The sequence below is a fragment of the Amphiura filiformis genome, chromosome 6 (assembly GCF_039555335.1).
Source record: "Amphiura filiformis chromosome 6, Afil_fr2py, whole genome shotgun sequence".
Lineage (NCBI taxonomy): Eukaryota > Metazoa > Echinodermata > Ophiuroidea > Amphilepidida > Amphiuridae > Amphiura > Amphiura filiformis.
The window spans coordinates 58,603,895-58,624,518 of record NC_092633.1 but is presented as its reverse complement, the minus strand read 5'-3'; the positions used below and the strand labels follow the sequence as shown (position 1 = coordinate 58,624,518).

At 34.9% G+C, this 20,624-nt stretch overlaps 1 protein-coding gene across 1 annotated transcript; it reads right to left on the bottom strand.

The window, feature by feature from the left end:
• Positions 1 to 2,325: 2,325 nt before the first annotated feature.
• LOC140155723 (U6 snRNA-associated Sm-like protein LSm5) lies at positions 2,326 to 19,849 on the bottom strand. The gene is made up of 5 exons (XM_072178657.1): positions 19,757 to 19,849; positions 8,772 to 8,867; positions 7,239 to 7,266; positions 5,752 to 5,824; positions 2,326 to 4,637 (listed from the first exon to the last, which is right to left on the bottom strand). Exons 1-5 carry the CDS (start codon positions 19,803 to 19,805, stop codon positions 4,608 to 4,610), a joined length of 276 nt encoding a protein of 91 aa, XP_072034758.1. The 5' UTR covers positions 19,806 to 19,849; the 3' UTR covers positions 2,326 to 4,607.
• Between the last annotated feature and the right edge of the window lie 775 nt (positions 19,850 to 20,624).

Here is a 20,624-nt window from a genome sequence, read left to right as displayed (position 1 = left end):
ACAAATAAATTTTAATCTTTATCCAGAGCAGCCAGCACAAATAAACGTTGAAAAAAAAACCCGGCCAGATGCACTGTTTTTATGTGCGCTGGCTGCTCTGAGTAAAGTTTAAAATTTGTTTAATTCTGGCCACTTTAGAGAAAAAACGGGGGGGCGTGAAAACTTAAAATCAATTCAGTGACAGCAAAATAAAGACGGGGCCATTGGGGAGAGAGAAGTTGAAAAATTAGTATCCTTGTATTTCAGTGTGTGCCCCCCTCCAACCTCCGAATGATATAAACACGACTCACTAACAATGTCAATTATTCATTTCAGGTTTTGAAGCAAACCAACGAGAGGAAGAGGTTATACTACGTTTAAACCATTGCTATGACGTTAGTCTATTCATTAAACTGTAGATCCATTTGGCTGCCCAAGTGGATTCGTATCCAAGAAAATCCAAGAACACTTTCTTGTGTATTCTTCTTAAGGCATCGGATAGCAACGCTTGCACAGTATTTTGTGTGGGGCATGAGACACATCAAATTGCATTCTGCATTTTGCATTTTTTTTTACATTTGTGATATAATACAGATTTTTATTGCAAATTATTAAAAATTGATATTTTTGACATTTAATAGTTCTCGAAATACTATATTAATCTAATGATATCTACTTAAACTTATGTAGCTGGGAGGAAACGCCGTCCATCATTTTACAATTTTGACCTTTGCTATTGGGTGATATACATTTTTTTCCCAAAAAGACCTAAAAATATTTGGTGAGGGTCTCTGGGGGATATATCTTCAATACAAAAGGTTAGAATTTTCAAATGATGGATGGCTTTTCCTCCCAGCTACATAGTGACACTTTAAGAACATATCATTAAATTAATAAAGTTTACTTCGAGAACTGTTAAATGTAAAATATATATAAAAATTTTAAAACTTTGCCATAAAATTTGCATTATACCACGAATTAAAAAAATAGCAAAAGATTAAAATCATTTGATATCATTAGAATCAATTTGGTGTGTCTAATGTGCTATCAGGTCCCACAAAAAAATACTGTTCAAACGTTGCTATTCGATTCATAAACAGAACTTATTTGGGTAAACGCTAATCTAAATTAAAAAAAATAGGTTTGTGGAACACACATAATAAAATGTGTGAATAAAGCATAACAAAATTGAATCTGTTTGTTATTTTAATGCATTTTTACACAACATTAGACCTATGTGGAACAAAAATGATCTCCTTGGTTTTAAAGGGGCACACGGGGCTTCTCTATTGAAAATTTAAACAGTTGGGCGATTTTTGAAATATGGCTTATTATACCGCTTATAACAAGAGAGAAAATGTCAAGACAATCCTGGTCATAAGTAGTTGGAACACTTGTGTTAAAGTAGGACTGTTTGAAACCGTTATACTTGACACAAAAAGTATGCTTACTTTGGTGTGAAGTCTGAATGCTTCCTTACTACTAAAACCTTCCCCCTGATCCACCAGTCAATGTTGGGTGTCTCTAGGGGTGCATGACAAAATTAACAACTGGAAATATTGATCAGGGGGAATGGGCCCCTGGGGAATGGGTGCATATTTGAAGTACCCGTATCAAAGTTATCCAGATATTGTACGATTGTATGCAGCTCAGTCTTCTCCAATATGCATTATCGGCCGATTTATATAAAGGTGTATGAAATGGCATTTGGCAAATGCTCTATGCATCTTATGAACACAATTATAAGGTATCATTCATTTGCATGTGTTTTGTTTTACCAATAATCAATGAGTAATTATATATGAATGTCAATTTTTCTAATATTTTGCTGAAAAACAAGCAATGCATAAATGTTCATAGCATTTTTATTTCTTAGAATAAGATTTGTTTTTAATGACTGGACTTTTACATACTTAGTTGCACATTATACAGATTAGAGGGAAACTTTTTTAAGTACCATGAACATTTATGCATTTTCTGTCAGCACAACATTGAAAAAAGCACACACATATTCATGAGATTTTTTTAAAAGAGCATCATTTAAGTTCATTAGCTATATATTCATTAATGGTAAAAAAATTAAATACAGAATATACATCAAACTAAAGCATTTGGTCTTTGTAGGATAACTCAATAACAATAGGTCGTAGATGGCACAAACTTGTTATCAATTTGGTATCGATTTCATCAAGATTTTTTTTTTAACCCTGCATGACCTCTTGTGGTCACCAGGGGTCCCCGGCAGGGGTCAAATCTAAAATGGCTCTACTCTTAAATTCAACATTGGACCTTGTAGTTGTACTTCATTTGTGGTACCGGGTAACTCAACATGCTTCTAACAAAAAGTGCATAATGGCTCTCAGTTCGGGAGCTTGGCAGCAGTACTACATTTTTTATTTAGGAAATCTTTTATTCCAACATTTCTTTATTATGCCAAATTATCAATATTACTTTTTTTAAACACAAGGATGTGATGTTGTATATCGTCAGCCTCATAACAAAATTGCCTAAGTCATTTTTCCATGTTACTTGTTTGCAATTTTGACCATATTGAGTAATAAATCAATAAATTGTTCACCTTGGATGTGTTACTTAATACAATGAAGTATAACATCAAAAGAGATGTATTCCACAATTTAATGAAGAATGCAGCTGAAAATTTGAATCATGGGTCTATTACTCAGAAATTCAAAATTGCACATGAGAAACATGTAAGAAAGACCTCGGCAATTGAAGTGGGTAAGTGGAATAGCTGCCATGTGAAGATGAGTACAATATACTGTGTGGAAATTGCAAAATGTTCACAGGGCAGCTATTGCACTTACCCACTTCTGACTTCTGGCACTGAGCAGTCAATATTCCCTGCTCCAAAGAAGTAAATTATCAATTAAATGAAAACTTAATTATTATGACATTTTCACACATATATCGTAATAAAATAAATATACAAAATAAAGGCTTTTACCTTGTTATAAAGTTTTATTTATATCAAAACATCAAAATGAAAGATAAAATGACAACATTGCAACACTTTCTGTACTCCAATTGGACAGTACACAATTTTAAGTTATTGTTCGGAACTCAGGCTATGACAGAATTGCCATGCATGGCTTATGTGTAAGGCTCATTAACACAAACCAGAATTGAGCGTACTCCCGGCAAACATGTTTTACAGAAAATGTTTAAATGTTGTGTTGTGATTCTTTTGTCACTCTCTGTGGATTGGGCTATTCTAGTTGAAATCCATACACCCCCTATGGAAGACTTGACTTTAACCTTCCACACAAGGAGTGTGAATTTCAGGGGGTTACCTGAATGGCTGACTGCATTTGAAATCTATACCCCCTGTGCGGGAGATTAAGGTCATATCTTCCATAGCGGTGTATGATGTTTAACTGGAATATCCCTATGCTCAGGGACCAGGTCTCAGATTGGTGGTTAACTTTGCACCAATATTTTGGCCAGAACTAATATGAAAGTCATAAGTCATCATATTTATAATGGATGCAGCAGTAAATTAATTGCTATAATACCTCCTTCCTGGCAGAATACATCAGACATACATGATAAATAAGAAATCCATTGTTTTTATACAAATTGAAAAATTGACAAATTAACCTTGCTTTGTGAGTACTTTTATTAGTTTTCAAAAATTTTGGAATTTTGGGTCGTTATTCAATTTTACAGGAAAAGGTTTTTGTTAATTTTAACAAATTTGGGTTGGTCGGTCAGGCAACGAGAACAGTGGAACAGGATTTTTTGTTTTGGTGTTTTGTTTTGTTTTTGTCGTCTTAGCATACATTTACAGTCATACAGTTTGAACACTATATCGAATTGCGCTCATTTTGCCCTTTACAGAGGGGTCTGCACTATTTGAGTTTCCTCATCCTTTCTGTAAGGAGGATGGTCTGATCAACAACTTCATCCCCACTTTGTCTCCATCAAAATGGAAATTCTGGTATCAGTGCAAAGCCCATATTGTACTCATTGATATATTGAAATATTAGGGATGAAAGGTGTTTTTCATTAGATTTTACACCCCAAAATGTGGGTTAACTCACTTTTTTACACACTATGGGGCTTTCAAATGACTATTTTTGGCTTCCATATCAAGAGAAGTTGGAATACTGATTATACTGACTTCACAGTTGGGGTGTGGTTCAAAGGTCATTCAACCAAGGTGGAAATAAATAGAATGTGATAATATCAGATCATCTTCCTTTAATAAGCTTGATACACAAAACATCCCCACAGCTAATGTGTCATCACAATATGACTAAGTTTGTGTACATGTATAAGTGGTAATTTTCGCTATATAGTTTTATTTTGCTGAAATTAACACCTCGCTGTAATAATGTATTTCAAGTATAGGTTAAAACTGGGCAATCACGAAACTAATAATCGCAAAAATGTCTCTCTCACTCCCAATCACAAAAATAACTGTACGCGAAAATTACTACTTATTACTTACACAGTACTGTAAATGAAGGAATCTCCATTTGTGGAACTAAAAATGTTCCATTAATTCTGCACCACATAAGTGGTAAGTCATGTTTTTATGACTATGTACAGGATATGAGTCTCTGTCTCTGGCTGGATGCATAAGGTGATATCTGCAAGGTATTTGGCTACTCAGGACCTTCACTGCCAGGAATGAGCTGAAAAGAAAACAACATCAGTATAATTCACACACTGGGCTATTCCATTTCAAATCTACACTACGTATCTTCCACAGGGGGAGTATGCATTTCAAATGGAATGAACACATTAGGCAGCTTCATTACAATCCCATACACCCTCTGAGAATGATTCAACCTGAATCTTCCACAAAGGGAGGGTGGGTTTCAAATTGAGTTGATTAATGTGTTAATTCCACTTGAAATTCATACTCCCCAGATATTTCCAAAATCTTCCTCAGGGGAATGTGAATGTAAATAGATTACCTCATTTCACTGTTTAAAATGTTCACATAAAAGTTAATGATCAACATGATATAGTTTGCCATGTGAGTTCATATAATACACATTACACATGCAATAGATTTGTTATTTGAAATTTGTTGCACTATTAGTTAAGGTTAGCCGTTAGCGGGACTTGCTTCTTGGAGCAACTTTATTAAGCACCTGATGAACAATCTTAAAACACAAGAACTCAAAAATCTAATCCACTGTACCTATAGTAGGAATTCCAATTGAATGAATGCAGCTTTCAACAGTGTGACAATTTTTTTGCGTACACTGCACGATGTATGCCAGCGTGTGCGACTGTGCGTGAGTAATGCGGAAGTGAATCCAACCATGTCAACGCACTCGTGATTGGTTAGCATTTTATCCAAGGGTGTGTGTTCGCGTTGTAGTTTGAAATATGTGATATACGTTCGTGATTGGATCGAGTACAGCTGTTGAAAGCTACGTCAATTCAATTAGAATTCCTACAATAAGACATCACAACATGTTATCACATGTAAATTTAGGTTTTCAATAACTTTTTTATGAGGGAATTTTACTCAAGATGAGAAAATGTTTGAAAAAAAATGACCCATCTAAATACCATTTTTCGAAGCATGAAATAAAGCACATAATCCCTCACTGTAACCTATTCATCAAATTGTGTGCTCTTACATGAAGGTTAAACCCCAAAAGTTAGGTCATTTATATACCAGAAGGCCTAAAATAAGACCTATTTCAGCGGTGCATCCCTCACATGTATAGCTGAGCCGTCCCCCAGCCCCCACATAGGGTGAATTTCTTCCAATCTATTTGCTATACTCACCATTGTGATGTTGTTTCCATTTAATAGAATCTGGTCTAGCTTGGTAACTCTTCTTCCTTCAGCTGTAGTCTCACTGGGTACAAAAAGAAATTTAACGGCGATTTGGGGATACGTATATGTGACACCTTAAAAAAATATATACCCTAAGTCTGCCATGACATACTCAGCATTTCTGAAACACCAGTGTCCACAAATAACAGGCAGTTACAACAGTATATTATTTTGTTGTCATTGTTATTTGCAATGACTATCAAGATTACATACTATAGAATTCCGTCTACAAACATATGTGATGCAATCAAGCAAAATGAGTCTGATGTTGATCCAAGTCAAAATTCAGTTTTATATGTCATTTATACATGAGCCATTCTCAGAGCTTTATGTTACTGAAAATCCCATCATAATTAGATGTAAGGTTTTCACTTTGGAGATGTAGTCATTTTAGTGTTGCTCAGAATAATAAAATAAGAAAGTTGAGTACTATTATTAACTCTATCTCAAAATCAATATTCCCAGCATCCAACTCATTTTGCATGGTCACATCACATATGTACCTCTAAATGATTTTTTTATGAGACGGATGAAAGGCAGACACCCTCCACAAAAAATATTAATTACAATAGAGTGGTCTTACAATAATACATACAGCCACCTATGTCAGTAATATAGTTGCTCAAATGCCAAATAATGTTTTTGTGGAGGGTGTCTGCCTTTCCTCAAAACAAAACAAAACAACATAAAATTCATCACTCATTTAGAAGCATGTATGCTTGTAGATGGAACTCTACGGTATACCAAGACCAAATACTGCTCTTTTCAAAGTTATGTGAACTGACAGCAAACGTTGTTGGCAGGGCTAAAACCAATCTAGAATGCACAACATTTCTTAAGAATTGGTGCAAGCCAATCACCTAGGCCAATCCCATTCAACTGAAGCATTTTACAGAGGCTCAATTGCAATTGGTATTAAGTTGAGCTGGTGCCCCAATGAAAAAGAAAGGTCAACTTGTATTTTGCTGACTTATACTCATGTACATGTACTGTCTCTGTGAAACTTAAGTATTTTCACCTCTTTGGTTTATACCAACCCCACAATTTAGGGCTAATATATTTAAAGTCCGCACTCCCCCTGTGAAACATTTTTAAAATATCTTCCACAGGGGAGTGTGAATTTGAAATGGAATTAACCAACTCTATTTGAAACTCACCCTCCCTCTGTGGAAGATTCAGGTCAAATCTTTCTCAGAGGGTGTATGAAATTCAAATGGAGCTGCCTAATGTGGTCATTCGATTTGAAATTCATACTCCCCTGTGGAAGATGTTTCCAAAATCTTCCACAGGGGTCTCAGACTAGTATACCGGATAATACTAGTCTCAGACAGGGGTAGTGTGGATTTTAAATGGAATAGCTCTTTTTTTTTAAAATATGTTCTCATCCTTCTCAGGCATAGCAGAATATTTATCCAGTTCTTTAATATTATACTTACAATTCTACAACATCTTCTAATACCATATCTGATACAGTTAGTTAAGGAGTAATTATTACATGTACATGTAGTTTAATATTCACACTTTAAACAAAATACACAAAATAATCTCTAACAAACAAACAAACAAGTAAAATGCAGCAGAAACAATATGTTATATCATCTCACAGGGTTCTACAATTTCAGGAAAATACAATGCTACATTTTCTATGATATTTGATTTCAATTATCAAATTATGAAATTACACAACCTTTTATTTCTCAATAAGGGTGCATTCTGCATGATTTGAACAAGATCCGTTTTCCATGAGTCGGGCTTTATTAAAGTTCTAGGCCTGGATCTTTGTTTAATGCTTTTCAGTCCTGCATACAGATTCATAAAATGTCCATGTTTCAAAACTAGTGTGAAAACTACTGTAAAAGTAGAAATTTTCGCGAGGTTTTTATTTTCGCGAATTTCGCGAGTGGAAATAAAATCGCGAAAATAAAAACTAACTAAAATAACCTTTTGCATTAGGTTTCTATTGTACCAATATCAAAAATGTGAAATTTAATTCTCGCGCAATTAACAAAATCACGAAAATCGCGAAAATATTGACTTTTACAGTAAACTGGTTGAAATTCCTGTTGTGATAATAATAACCAGCAGGTTTTTTTTTTTTTTTGACAGCACCTGGTGGGCTACCAGTCACAGTTACCAGTACTCATTAATGCATGAACATGTTACAGTACCTGTATCAGTGACATCTGAACAGTCTCTGCAATTCACATCTATTGGTGCTAACAATGTGTATCATGGCAGTAAGGGACTGTTTTGAGTCTGGATGAAAGAATATTTATTCCTGTTATAAAAGGACACTGACCAAGGTCAGATGGACTTGTGGTTTGTAAAGTGAAAATCAATCAGAATTGAGTGTGATAATAGCTCGTTTTGGGGGGTCTATTACACCAAAAGAAATCAAATAATTACAATTTCAGGCAAAAAAAATTGAAAATAAAACTGAAAATGCGCATGAAATTGGGCAAAAAGTAGTAAACAGTCTGAAATTAAATAAAATTTTGACTGAAAAAAAGAAAAGAATTAGTTTTAAAACTGAAAATTCTTATGCCTGTAATTTTATCTGGATAATCTGTTGGTACTTGGGATCATGTTTACATTGTTAATTTCTTCAGTTGAAAACAGGAAGTTATAGCCAATATTTTCCAAATTATGTTACTTGGTAGGGAAACACTCTTGGCTATGTTGGCCATGTTTTTTGAATGGTTTTAGATGTCACTGCATGTAGTAACATTGTAAAATGTGATCTCAAAATGACCTCATTTGAAGGGGCCACCAAAATATGGTCTGGTGTGTGTTACTTGTAGCAGTAACAAACTACCTGTTACTGCTACAAGTACTGGGAGTCTAGGACAGACTGATTACCTAGTATGGATAAAAATTAAACAACTCTCTAATTCTGTATCATGACTTGTTGTCTGGAACCTGTGTCTGTTATTGTTAAAATACATTTACTATTTCTCTCAAAAGGATACTGACAAAGTCATCAAACCCAAGCAGTGTTCCCACAACTTCCTTGTCACTCTTCATCACTATGTGTATTCTAGACCCGATGCATTTATCCACCAGTTCTGAAAGCAAAATATTCACATTAATATTATGCAATGTATGGGTTAAAGGGGCATTTCGTGATCCACAGCCTCATCCCCCACTTTTCCCAAAAAAGTTGAGATTTTTACACCACTGGATACCTCTGGCTACATAATGTTTATGTACCAAATATTTCTTGCAGATTAATTGCTTAGCAAAAATATCGCTAAATTTTTAATTTCGTTCTGGTGCACCAGAACGAAATTACAACACATTGTCAATGGAGCAGTGTAATACACATAATCATGCATAACTCGCAAACGCAAAATCGGAATCAACTGAAATTTTGGAAATAAGCTTTTTTTCGTGGATATCTACTGAAAATGTCATAAAAAGAGGATGCTAGGATCACAAACTACTCCTTTAAGTCCCAGGGAGACCAGGAAAGCATTTTAAAAATGTGCTCCAAGTCACAGCTTATTAACATCCCATGGTCATACTCAACAAGCAAAATATTTCATAGTCATCATCATCATCATCATCATCCTCCTCCTCCTCCTTATCATCATCATCATCATCCTAATCCTTCATGACCTTTGGCTGGGGAGTATTAAAGTGCATCTATTTGTCTTATAATGCCTGTAATTTTATCTGGAATAAAGTGGAAATTTTCAAATTTGAGTACCCTGCATAGTCAAAGCAATGTTTACAATAATGTTCACACAAAGTTTGTTTACGATTTTGACCTCCTCATCTGTTTACAAACAGAGAGGTTGAAAAGGTCTGTCAAAACTGTTATGCTCATCCAAACACTCAAATCAAATATCAGAAGAGAAGGATGGTCCACAAAAATTAAAGGGGGTTAAAAACTGTGAAGTAGGACCATGTGCTTCTTTTGTCCAATTTGCCATCAACTAAAATGATCAAGACTTCGAATGGAAACAGTTCAGACCCAGAACACGATTACATGTATGACAGAAATTAATATAATACAATGAATTATAATATATTATTTTGTTCTGAACTCAAGGAACTGGTACACCCATCGTATGTGTGAGTTACGGCTTTTCACAATCCTTACTCACACACGCATGTACATTAAAAATACATGAATACGAGTTTTGAATTGGTTGTTTTGATATGCTTACCTCACTAATATCTAACCTCAGACAATACTTACACTCATTCGTTTTGCTTTGATGTTGTCACAACATATTAGGGAGCAGTCTTAATCATTTGGTAGTAAGTATGCGTTAAGTAAACGGGAGAAAAAATGAAAAGAATTCCCGACAAACACAGATTAACTAGCTCAAGAGGCCATATTTACATTATTCGCACATGATTTTTACGCCGGAACTACAATGACCTGTGAACTTTTATTCCTGAGTCGCAGTCGTTATTAACAGTTCAGAAATCCCGCTAGCCAAGTCCGGGTAGCCAATATAAACGAATTAAACGATGCTAAAGAGGCTAACCCACAAATGAGCGTAAGAACCCATAATATCAATACGACTAAGAGAACTAGATCTACATTATCATATAAGTGCAGTCACTAAAAGGAATAAAAATAAACATGTATTGTAGACAAAATTATATTATTTCATATAGAAACAACCTGTCGTGTTTAAAATATTGCAACTGAATATAAATGAGACATAGCGCTACTGCGTGTAATGATATTGTAGTTCGTGACAAATAGCCACGAAGCGCCACGGTTATGAATAGACCAAGGTCAATATGATGCATGATGGGAAGTCAACATGCTGACATAAATAAACAATTTACGAAGGTGTTTGTTGAGAGATGGTGAGATTTTCATCGTTTTTTAACTCATTTAGACTCCGTAAAATTTTACATCCATAGTGCAGGTGGCTTTCCAACACTCGTGTGACCCTCTTAAATCAACATTTGTGTGGGAAGGAATGCGGTAAGATGTAGAAAAAAGTGATGACAATCTGACTGTATTTACGTTTACACATTTTGTACTGACTCTCTGGAGAACTTTTATATTACCTTGTTTGTATGGAGATGGTTTATATACCGGCTCCATACATTCGATGTATGTAAGGAACTGGGACTCATGCCAGTCCTAAACCTTAAACATCATTTTCCGAGGTGCGGAAGTACACCAAATTGATGTGTATGACCTTTGACATTCTTTTATGGCGAATGACATAGTCTTTCAATTCACGCCGAGTGTCCTTGACAGGCTTGACTATGCTTCAGTGGTCATGAAAGAATTCAAAAGATAACCTCTGCCCCAATCAAGGGTAGCGCTAGGCTGCTTTTTGGGGTCCCGGACTCACCAAAATACAGTTCGGACCCCCTATTTTAAAATTTTCTGCGAGTTCAGGGGTCCCTGCAGACCCCCAGCTTTTCAATCTAGTGCTACCGCAGACATACTATTTATGCTGCATTTGTGCAACTCGGACTCGCCAAACTAGACTACGGACCCCCTACTTTCAGAATTTCGGCAAGTTCGGGGGTCCCTACGGACTCTGGAGCGCTTTGTTCTAGCGCTACCCCTGGCCCCAATAATCCCAAGCCTGTCTGAAACTGCACCTCGGAAGATGTGGGTAAGAACTCAGTCCTCAAATGATAGTCGTATAACGACCAAAACTCAGATAAGTGACTGACTATCATTGAGGACTGAGTTCCGCAGTCCAGACTCATGCCTGGACTGATTCGGACTTAGCCCGAGGTACTCACACCTCCGTCACCAGACATAGACCGTAAAGTACAAATTTCGAGGAGCATAACAAACACCAAATTGGTGTCATAACAAACACCAAATTGGTGTCGTGTGTCGTGTGGTCTTTCAATTTGTGCCGAGTGTCCTTGGCAGACTTGACTATGCTTCAGTGGTCATGAAAGGATTCAATAGATAACCTCTGCCCAGTCTAAATCCCCAGCTATTGTCTGAAATTGCTCCTCGGAAAATATATTATAACAACTCAGTCCTCAAATGATAGTCATATAACGACCAAAAGATAAATGACTGACTATCATTGAGGACTGAGTTCCGCAGCTACTCCGTCACTACGATTTCCACTGCACTGGCACTGGCACTGTCCTACCTAGTCCGAATAATCAGACCCAGAACAAAATATTAATTTCTGACATGATCGTGTACTGGGTCTGAACTGTTTCCATATGAAATCTTGATGGCAAATTGGACAATAGAAGCACATGGTTCTACGTGACAGCTTTTTAATCCCTATTCAGGTTACGTGAATCACGCTATTGTGGACCATCCTTCTGATACTTGAGTGTTTGGACAAGCGGAACGGTTTTTGTCTACCTCTCTGTTTGTAAACAAACCAGGAGGTCGAAATCGCCCTCCTCGCCGAATCACGAAAGTCAGCGTAATAGTACGGCACTATGTCCTACCAGGCCCAGCCAGGCCGGCCATAGGGTATATTGCTGATCCATTAATTATCCTTTTCTGGTGCATTGTGGGATTGAAAAGGGGGCAAATCGATCGCTAATTTGCTCCCTTTTCTATCCCACAATGCACCAGAAAAGGATAATTAAGAGGGCGCACCACCAAATCACTCCACGATTTATGTACCAGTGAAATTCGGTTAAAATAGTCCACCGCTTATTTCAGCTTGTTGCGGCTTTATTTTCTAAAGATAATGTCAAAATTTGCACTTTTTCAGCTCATTTGCTTCCGACAAGTGTCTACATGAAGGAATCTGAGAAAAATCCCAATATTTTATTTCAGAGGTGAAGTTTTGGCGAATTTGAACAACGTCCGGTTTCAAAAATTGAGTGATTTTTTTGGAATAAATTTGCACCTTTTTTCTTTGCAAAAAAAAAAAAAAAAAAGTAGATGGTCACCAATATATTCTGTTAAAAGAATAATATTCTACACATGATAAGCTTTAATTTGATACCAAACTTTTTATCTATATTACGTTTTTTTTTTTTCAATACGCCATCCAAACGTGCGTATTTTCTTGTGTTATCCAATGGCGCAATCATTGGTGGTGCGCTCTCTTATAAGCGGCTTTTAAAGTGTGTTGCTATGTACGCGCATTTTACAAAAAAAACATAGAATAAGGGCGGAAGTCTTAATAAATCATTTTATTTCATTCGCAAATGCTTGAAATAACATTTGTGATTAGTTTTAGCAATAATGTTTATTTAGTTATCCAAAAATACAGGTCTCTGACGCTAATAAAAGCATCAAAAATCTACTTATATGAGCGCTTTTGCTATAAAATTTATACCAAATCAGAATAACGTATAAAACTTGTATTTTTGCTTAAAATGCCAAAATCAGTAGGCCTAGTTTGAAGACAGAGAACGAGAGGGGGGGGGTAATTTGACTCAATTATGTAAATAGGCCTATATTTAAGGTATTAAAATATTTGTACACACATAAAGTACTTTTCACAATTAAAAAATTAAAATTAAAGAGTATCTTTTTGCATAAAACATTCAATTTTATATCCAACCTCTTCAAACCTCTGCATGCTGATAAACACATTGAAATTTGGGTCTTTTGGTGATTCAGCGCTGAATTTTAGAGCATTACTTCTTCCGAACGGAATGTCTAGAGGGATGAAATCTTGGGAAATGACTAGAAACTGTCTCTAGTATAATTAAAAATGTAAAAAATTGGATTTTGATAACTATTGACGTTTATAAGAGGGCGCACCACCAAATCACTCCACGATTTATGTACCAGTGAAATTCGGTTAAAATAGTCCACCGCTTATTTCAGCTTGTTGCGCTTTATTTTCTAAAGATAATGTCAAAATTTGCACTTTTTCAGCTCATTTGCTTCCGACAAGTGTCTACATGAAGGAATCTGAGAAAAAATCCCAATATTTTATTTCAGAGGTGAAGTTTTGGCGCGAATTTGAACAACGTCCGGTTTCAAAAATTGAGTGATTTTATAGGGAAAAATTTGCACGTTTTTTCTTTGCGGCCAAATAGCAAAAAAAAGTAGATGGTCACCAATATATTCTGTTAAAAGAATAATATTCTACACGTGATAAGCTTTAATTTGATACCAAACTTTTATCTATATTACGCTTTTGCAGTGACAAAACGCCATCCAAACGTGCGTATTTCCTGTGTTATCCAATGGCGCAATCATTGGTGGTGCGCTCTCTTATAAGCGGCTTTTAAAGTGTGTTGCTATGTACGCAGCATTTTTACAAAAAAACATAGAATAAGGGCGGAAGTCTTAATAAATCATTTTATTTCATTCGCAAATGCTTGAAATAACATTTGTGATTAGTTTTAGCAATAATAATTAAAAAAAAAAAAAAAATACAGGTCTCTGACGTTAAGAAAAGCATCAAAAATCTACTTATATGAGCGCTTTTGCTATAAAATTTATACCAAATCAGAATAACGTATAAAACTTGTATTTTTGCTTAAAATGCCAAAATCAGTAGGCCTAGTTTGAAGACAGAGAACGAGAGGGGGGGGTAATTTGACTCAATTATGTAAATAGGCCTATATTTAAGGTATTAAAAATATCTGTACACACATAAAGTACTTTTCACAATTAAAAAAATTAAAATTAAAGAGTATCTTTTTGCATAAAACATTCAATTTTATATCCAACCTCTTCAAACTTCTGCATGCTGATAAACACGTTGAAATTTGGGTCTTTTGGTGATTCGAACTGATATTTAGAGCACCATTTCTTCCGAACGGAAAGTCGTAGAGGGATGAAATCTTGGGAAATGACTAGAAACTGTCTCTAGTTTACTTAAAAATGTAAAAATTGGATTTTGATAACTATTGACGTTTATAAGAGGGCGCACCACCAAATCACTCCACGATTTATGTACCAGTGAAATTCGGTTAAAATAGTCCACCGCTTATTTCAGCTTGTTGCGGCTTTATTTTCTAAAGATAATGTCAAAATTTGCACTTTTTCAGCTCATTTGCTTCCGACAAGTGTCTACATGAAGGAATCTGAGAAAAATCCCAATATTTTATTTCAGACGTGAAGTTTTGGCGCTAATTTGAACATCGTCCGGTTTCAAAAATTGAGTGATTTTTAGGGTTAAATTTGCACGTTTTTTTCTTTATGCCAAATAGCAAAAAAGTAGATGGTCACCAATATATTCTGTTAAAAGAATAATATTCTACACGTGATAAGCTTTAATTTGATACCAAACTTTTTATCCATATTACGTTTTTGCAGTGACAAAACGCCATCCAAACGTTCGTATTTCCCTGTGTTATCCAATGGCGCAATCATTGGTGGTGCGCTCTCTTATAAGCGGCTTTTAAAGTGTGTTGCTATGTACGCGCATTTTTACAAAAAAAACAGAGAGTAAGTGCGTGAACCTTAATAAATCATTTTATTTCATTCGCAAATGCTTGAAATAACATTTGTGATTAGTTTTAGCAATAATGTTTTTTAGTTATCCAAAAATACAGGTCTCTGACGTTAAGAAAAGCATCAAAAATCTACTTATATGAGCGCTTTTGCTATAAAATTTATACCAAATCAGAATAACGTATAAAACTTGTATTTTTGCTTAAAATGCCAAAATCAGTAGGCCTAGTTTGAAGACAGAGAACGAGAGGGGGGGGGGTAATTTGACTCAATTATGTAAATAGGCCTATATTTAAGGTATTAAAAATATTTGTACACACATAAAGTACTTTTCACAATTAAAAAAATTAAAATTAAAGAGTATCTTTTTGCATAAAACATTCAATTTTATATCCAACCTCTTCAAACTTCTGCATGCTGATAAACACGTTGAAATTTGGGTCTTTTGGTGATTCGAACTGATATTTAGAGCACCATTTCTTCCGAACGGAAAGTCGAGAGGGATGAAATCTTGGGAAATGACTAGAAACTGTCTCTAGTTTACTTAAAATGTAAAAATTGGATTTTGATAACTATTGACGTTTATAAGAGGGCGCACCACCAAATCACTCCACGATTTATGTACCAGTGAAATTCGGTTAAAATAGTCCACCGCTTATTTCAGCTTGTTGCGGCTTTATTTTCTAAAGATAATGTCAAAATTTGCACTTTTTCAGCTCATTTGCTTCCGACAAGTGTCTACATGAAGGAATCTGAGAAAAATCCCAATATTTTATTTCAGAGGTGAAGTTTTGGCGCCGAATTTGAACAACGTCCGGTTTCAAAAATTGAGTGATTTTATTAGGGTTAAATTTGCACGTTTTTTCTTTGCGGTCAAATAGCAAAAAAAGTAGATGGTCACCAATATATTCTGTTAAAAGAATAATATTCTACACGTGATAAGCTTTAATTTGATACCAAACTTTTTATCTATATTACGTTTTGCAGTGACAAAACGCCATCCAAACGTCGTATTTCCTGTGTTATCCAATGGCGCAATCATTGGTGGTGCGCTCTCTTATAAGCGGCTTTTAAAGTGTGTTGCTATGTACGCGCATTTTTACCAAAAAACATAGAATAAGGGCGGAAGTCTTAATAAATCATTTTATTTCATTCGCAAATGCTTGAAATAACATTTGTGATTAGTTTTAGCAATAATGTTTTTTAGTTATCCAAAATACAGGTCTCTGACGTTAAGAAAAGCATCAAAAATCTACTTATCTGAGCGCTTTTGCTATAGTTTTATACCAAATCAGAATAACGTTATAAAACTTGTATTTGTGTTGAAATTGCCAAAGCCATTAGGCCTAGTTTGAAAAAATGGACCGATGGGGGGGGGGTGTAATTTGACTCAATTATGTAAATAGGCCTATATTTAAGGTATTAAAAATATTTGTACACATAAAGTACTTTTCACAATTAAAAAATTAAAATTAAAGAGTATCTTTTTGCATAAAACATTCAATTTTATATCCAACCTCTTCAAACTTCTGCATGCTGATAAACACGTTGAAATTTGGGTCTTTTGGTGATTCGAACTGATATTTAGAGCACCATTTCTTCCGAACGGAAAGTCGAGAGGATGAAATCTTGGGAAATGACTAGAAACTGTCTCTAGTTTACTTAAAATGTAAAAATTGGATTTTGATAACTATTGACGTTTATAAGAGGGCGCACCACCAAATCACTCCACGATTTATGTACCAGTGAAATTCGGTTAAAATAGTCCACCGCTTATTTCAGCTTGTTGCGGCTTTATTTTCTAAAGATAATGTCAAAATTTGCACTTTTTCAGCTCATTTGCTTCCGACAAGTGTCTACATGAAGGAATCTGAGAAAAATCCCAATATTTTATTTCAGAGGTGAAGTTTTGGCGCGAATTTGAACAACGTCCGGTTTCAAAAATTGAGTGATTTTTAGGGTTAAATTTGCACGCTTTTTTCTTTGCGGCCAAATAGCAAAAAAAGTAGATGGTCACCAATATATTCTGTTAAAAGAATAATATTCTACACGTGATAAGCTTTAATTTGATACCAAACTTTTTATCTATATTACGTTTTTGCAGTGACAAAACGCCATCCAAACGTCGTATGATTTCCTGTGTTATCCAATGGCGCAATCATTGGTGGTGCGCTCTCTTATAAGCGGCTTTTAAAGTGTGTTGCTATGTACGCGCATTTTTACAAAAAAACATAGAATAAGGGCGGAAGTCTTAATAAATCATTTTATTTCATTCGCAAATGCTTGAAATAACATTTGTGATTAGTTTTAGCAATAATGTTTTTTAGTTATCCAAAAATACAGGTCTCTGACGTTAAGAAAAGCATCAAAAATCTACTTATATGAGCGCTTTTGCTATAAAATTTATACCAAATCAGAATAACGTATAAAACTTGTATTTTTGCTTAAAATGCCAAAATCAGTAGGCCTAGTTTGAAGACAGAGAACGAGAGGGGGGGGGGGTAATTTGACTCAATTATGTAAATAGGCCTATATTTAAGGTATTAAAAATATTTGTACACACATAAAGTACTTTTCACAATTAAAAAAATTAAAATTAAAGAGTATCTTTTTGCATAAAACATTCAATTTTATATCCAACCTCTTCAAACTTCTGCATGCTGATAAACACGTTGAAATTTGGGTCTTTTGGTGATTCGAACTGATATTTAGAGCACCATTTCTTCCGAACGGAAAGTCGTAGAGGATGAAATCTTGGGAAATGACTAGAAACTGTCTCTAGTTTACTTAAAAATGTAAAAAATTGGATTTTGATAACTATTGACGCTTATAAGAGGGCGCACCACCAAATCACTCCACGATTTATGTACCAGTGAAATTCGGTTAAAATAGTCCACCGCTTATTTCAGCTTGTTGCGGCTTTATTTTCTAAAGATAATGTCAAAATTTGCACTTTTTCAGCTCATTTGCTTCCGACAAGTGTCTACATGAAGGAATCTGAGAAAAATCCCAATATTTTATTTCAGAGGTGAAGTTTTGCCGAATTTGAACAACGTCCGGTTTCAAAAATTGAGTGATTTTTAGGGTTAAATTTGCACGTTTTTTCTTTATGGCCAAATAGCAAAAAAGTAGATGGTCACCAATATATTCTGTTAAAAGAATAATATTCTACACGTGATAAGCTTTAATTTGATACCAAACTTTTTATCTATATTACGTTTTTGCAGTGACAAAACGCCATCCAAACGTCGTGATTTCCTGTGTTATCCAATGGCGCAATCATTGGTGGTGCGCTCTCTTATAAGCGGCTTTTAAAGTGTGTTGCTATGTACGCATTTTACAAAAAAAACATAGAATAAGGGCGGAAGTCTTAATAAATCATTTTATTTCATTCGCAAATGCTTGAAATAACATTTGTGATTAGTTTTAGCAATAATGTTTTTTTAGTTATCCAAAAATACAGGTCTCTGACGTTAAGAAAAGCATCAAAATCTACTTATATGAGCGCTTTTGCTATAAAATTTATACCAAATCAGAATAACGATAAAACTTGTATTTTTGCTTAAAATGCCAAAATCAGTAGGCCTAGTTTGAAGACAGAGAACGAGAGGGGGGGGGTAATTTGACTCAATTATGTAAATAGGCCTATATTTAAGGTATTAAAAATATTTGTACACACATAAAGTACTTTTCACAATTAAAAAATTAAAATTAAAGAGTATCTTTTGCATAAAACATTCAATTTTATATCCAACCTCTTCAAACTTCTGCATGCTGATAAACACGTTGAAATTTGGGTCTTTTGGTGATTCGGAACTGAAATTTAGAGCACCATTTCTTCCGAACGGAAAGTCGTAGAGGGATGAAATCTTGGGAAATGACTAGAAACTGTCTCTAGTTTACTTAAAATGTAAAAATTGGATTTTGATAACTATTGACGTTTATAAGAGGGCGCACCACCAAATCACTCCACGATTTATGTACCAGTGAAATTCGGTTAAAATAGTCCACCGCTTATTTCAGCTTGTTGCGGCTTTATTTTCTAAAGATAATGTCAAAATTTGCACTTTTTCAGCTCATTTGCTTCCGACAAGTGTCTACATGAAGGAATCTGAGAAAAATCCCAATATTTTATTTCAGAGGTGAAGTTTTGCGCGAATTTGAACAACGTCCGGTTTCAAAAATTGAGTGATTTTCTAGGGTTAAATTTGCACGTTTTTTCTTTGCGGCCAAATAGCAAAAAAAGTAGATGGTCACCAATATATTCTGTTAAAAGAATAATATTCTACACGTGATAAGCTTTAATTTGATACCAAACTTTTTATCTATATTACGTTTTTGCAGTGACAAAACGCCATCCAAACGTGCGTATTTCCCTGTGTTATCCAATGGCGCAATCATTGGTGGTGCGCTCTCTTAATGGATCAGCAATATACCCTATCATGCATGCATGATGATGTTTCGGGCTAATTCGGACTAGTCAACAGAAAATCTCTGGTAAATCCCTTTAAATTCCAATATGAATTGAGCTATCTGGTACTCATCCTACGACTATTGCTATAAATATTTTTAAAGCGGAGCTGTATATATGCTAGGAAAAACCTATAAACTACTTACCAAGGGGCAAAAGCTGCGAGGGATTCGATCCTGCTGTGGAGGCCGCCATTTTAAGACTGTTGCCACTGAATGCCACAATGAGCTCGTTTTACAAATTTAGGGATTTTTCATGACAGACACGTACGTACGACATCATGACACTAAAAACATCGAAAATAAAAAATTTTAAGAAGGAAAGAAAGAAAGAAAGAAAGAAAGAAAGAAAGAAAGAAAGAAAGAAAGAAAGAAAGAAAGAAAGAAAGAAAGAAAGAAAGAAAGAAAGAAAGAAAGAAAGAAAGAAAGAAAGAAAGAAAGAAAGAAAGAAAGAAAAGAAAGAAAGAAAGAAAGAAAGAAAGAAAGAAAGAAAGAAAGAAAGAAAGAAAGAAAGAAAGAAAGAAAGAAAGACACGTACGACATGACACGATAACATCGAAAATAAAGAACGATACAAATTCAAAAACACAAGAATTTTTAGAAAGGAAAAAAAAGAAAAAAGAAAGAAAGAAAGAAAAAAAGAAGGAGAATTTGAAAGAAAGAAAAAAGTCCGAAAGAAAGCCAAAAGGAAAGAAGAAAGAAAGAAATGAATGAATGAATAAATAAACAAACGACGAACAAAGGAAAGAGAGAAGAAATGAAAGAAGGACGGATCATCAGGGACTGAAGAAACCCTGCCAGCCTGAGCGGGAGGGCGGGCCGTGATTGGGACTGCAGGAAAAAACACTAAACTAGCAAAGAACGACTAAGCTTAGACTTCTTCGTAGTCCACTTGCCCATTGTGTATATACGGTAGGCTACTCTGGCTATTACATTTAAGCTTAAAACTCTGATTTAATTAATTTAACTTAATTTATGCACAATTGATAGATTTTCACATCTCTTTTCAGTCGCC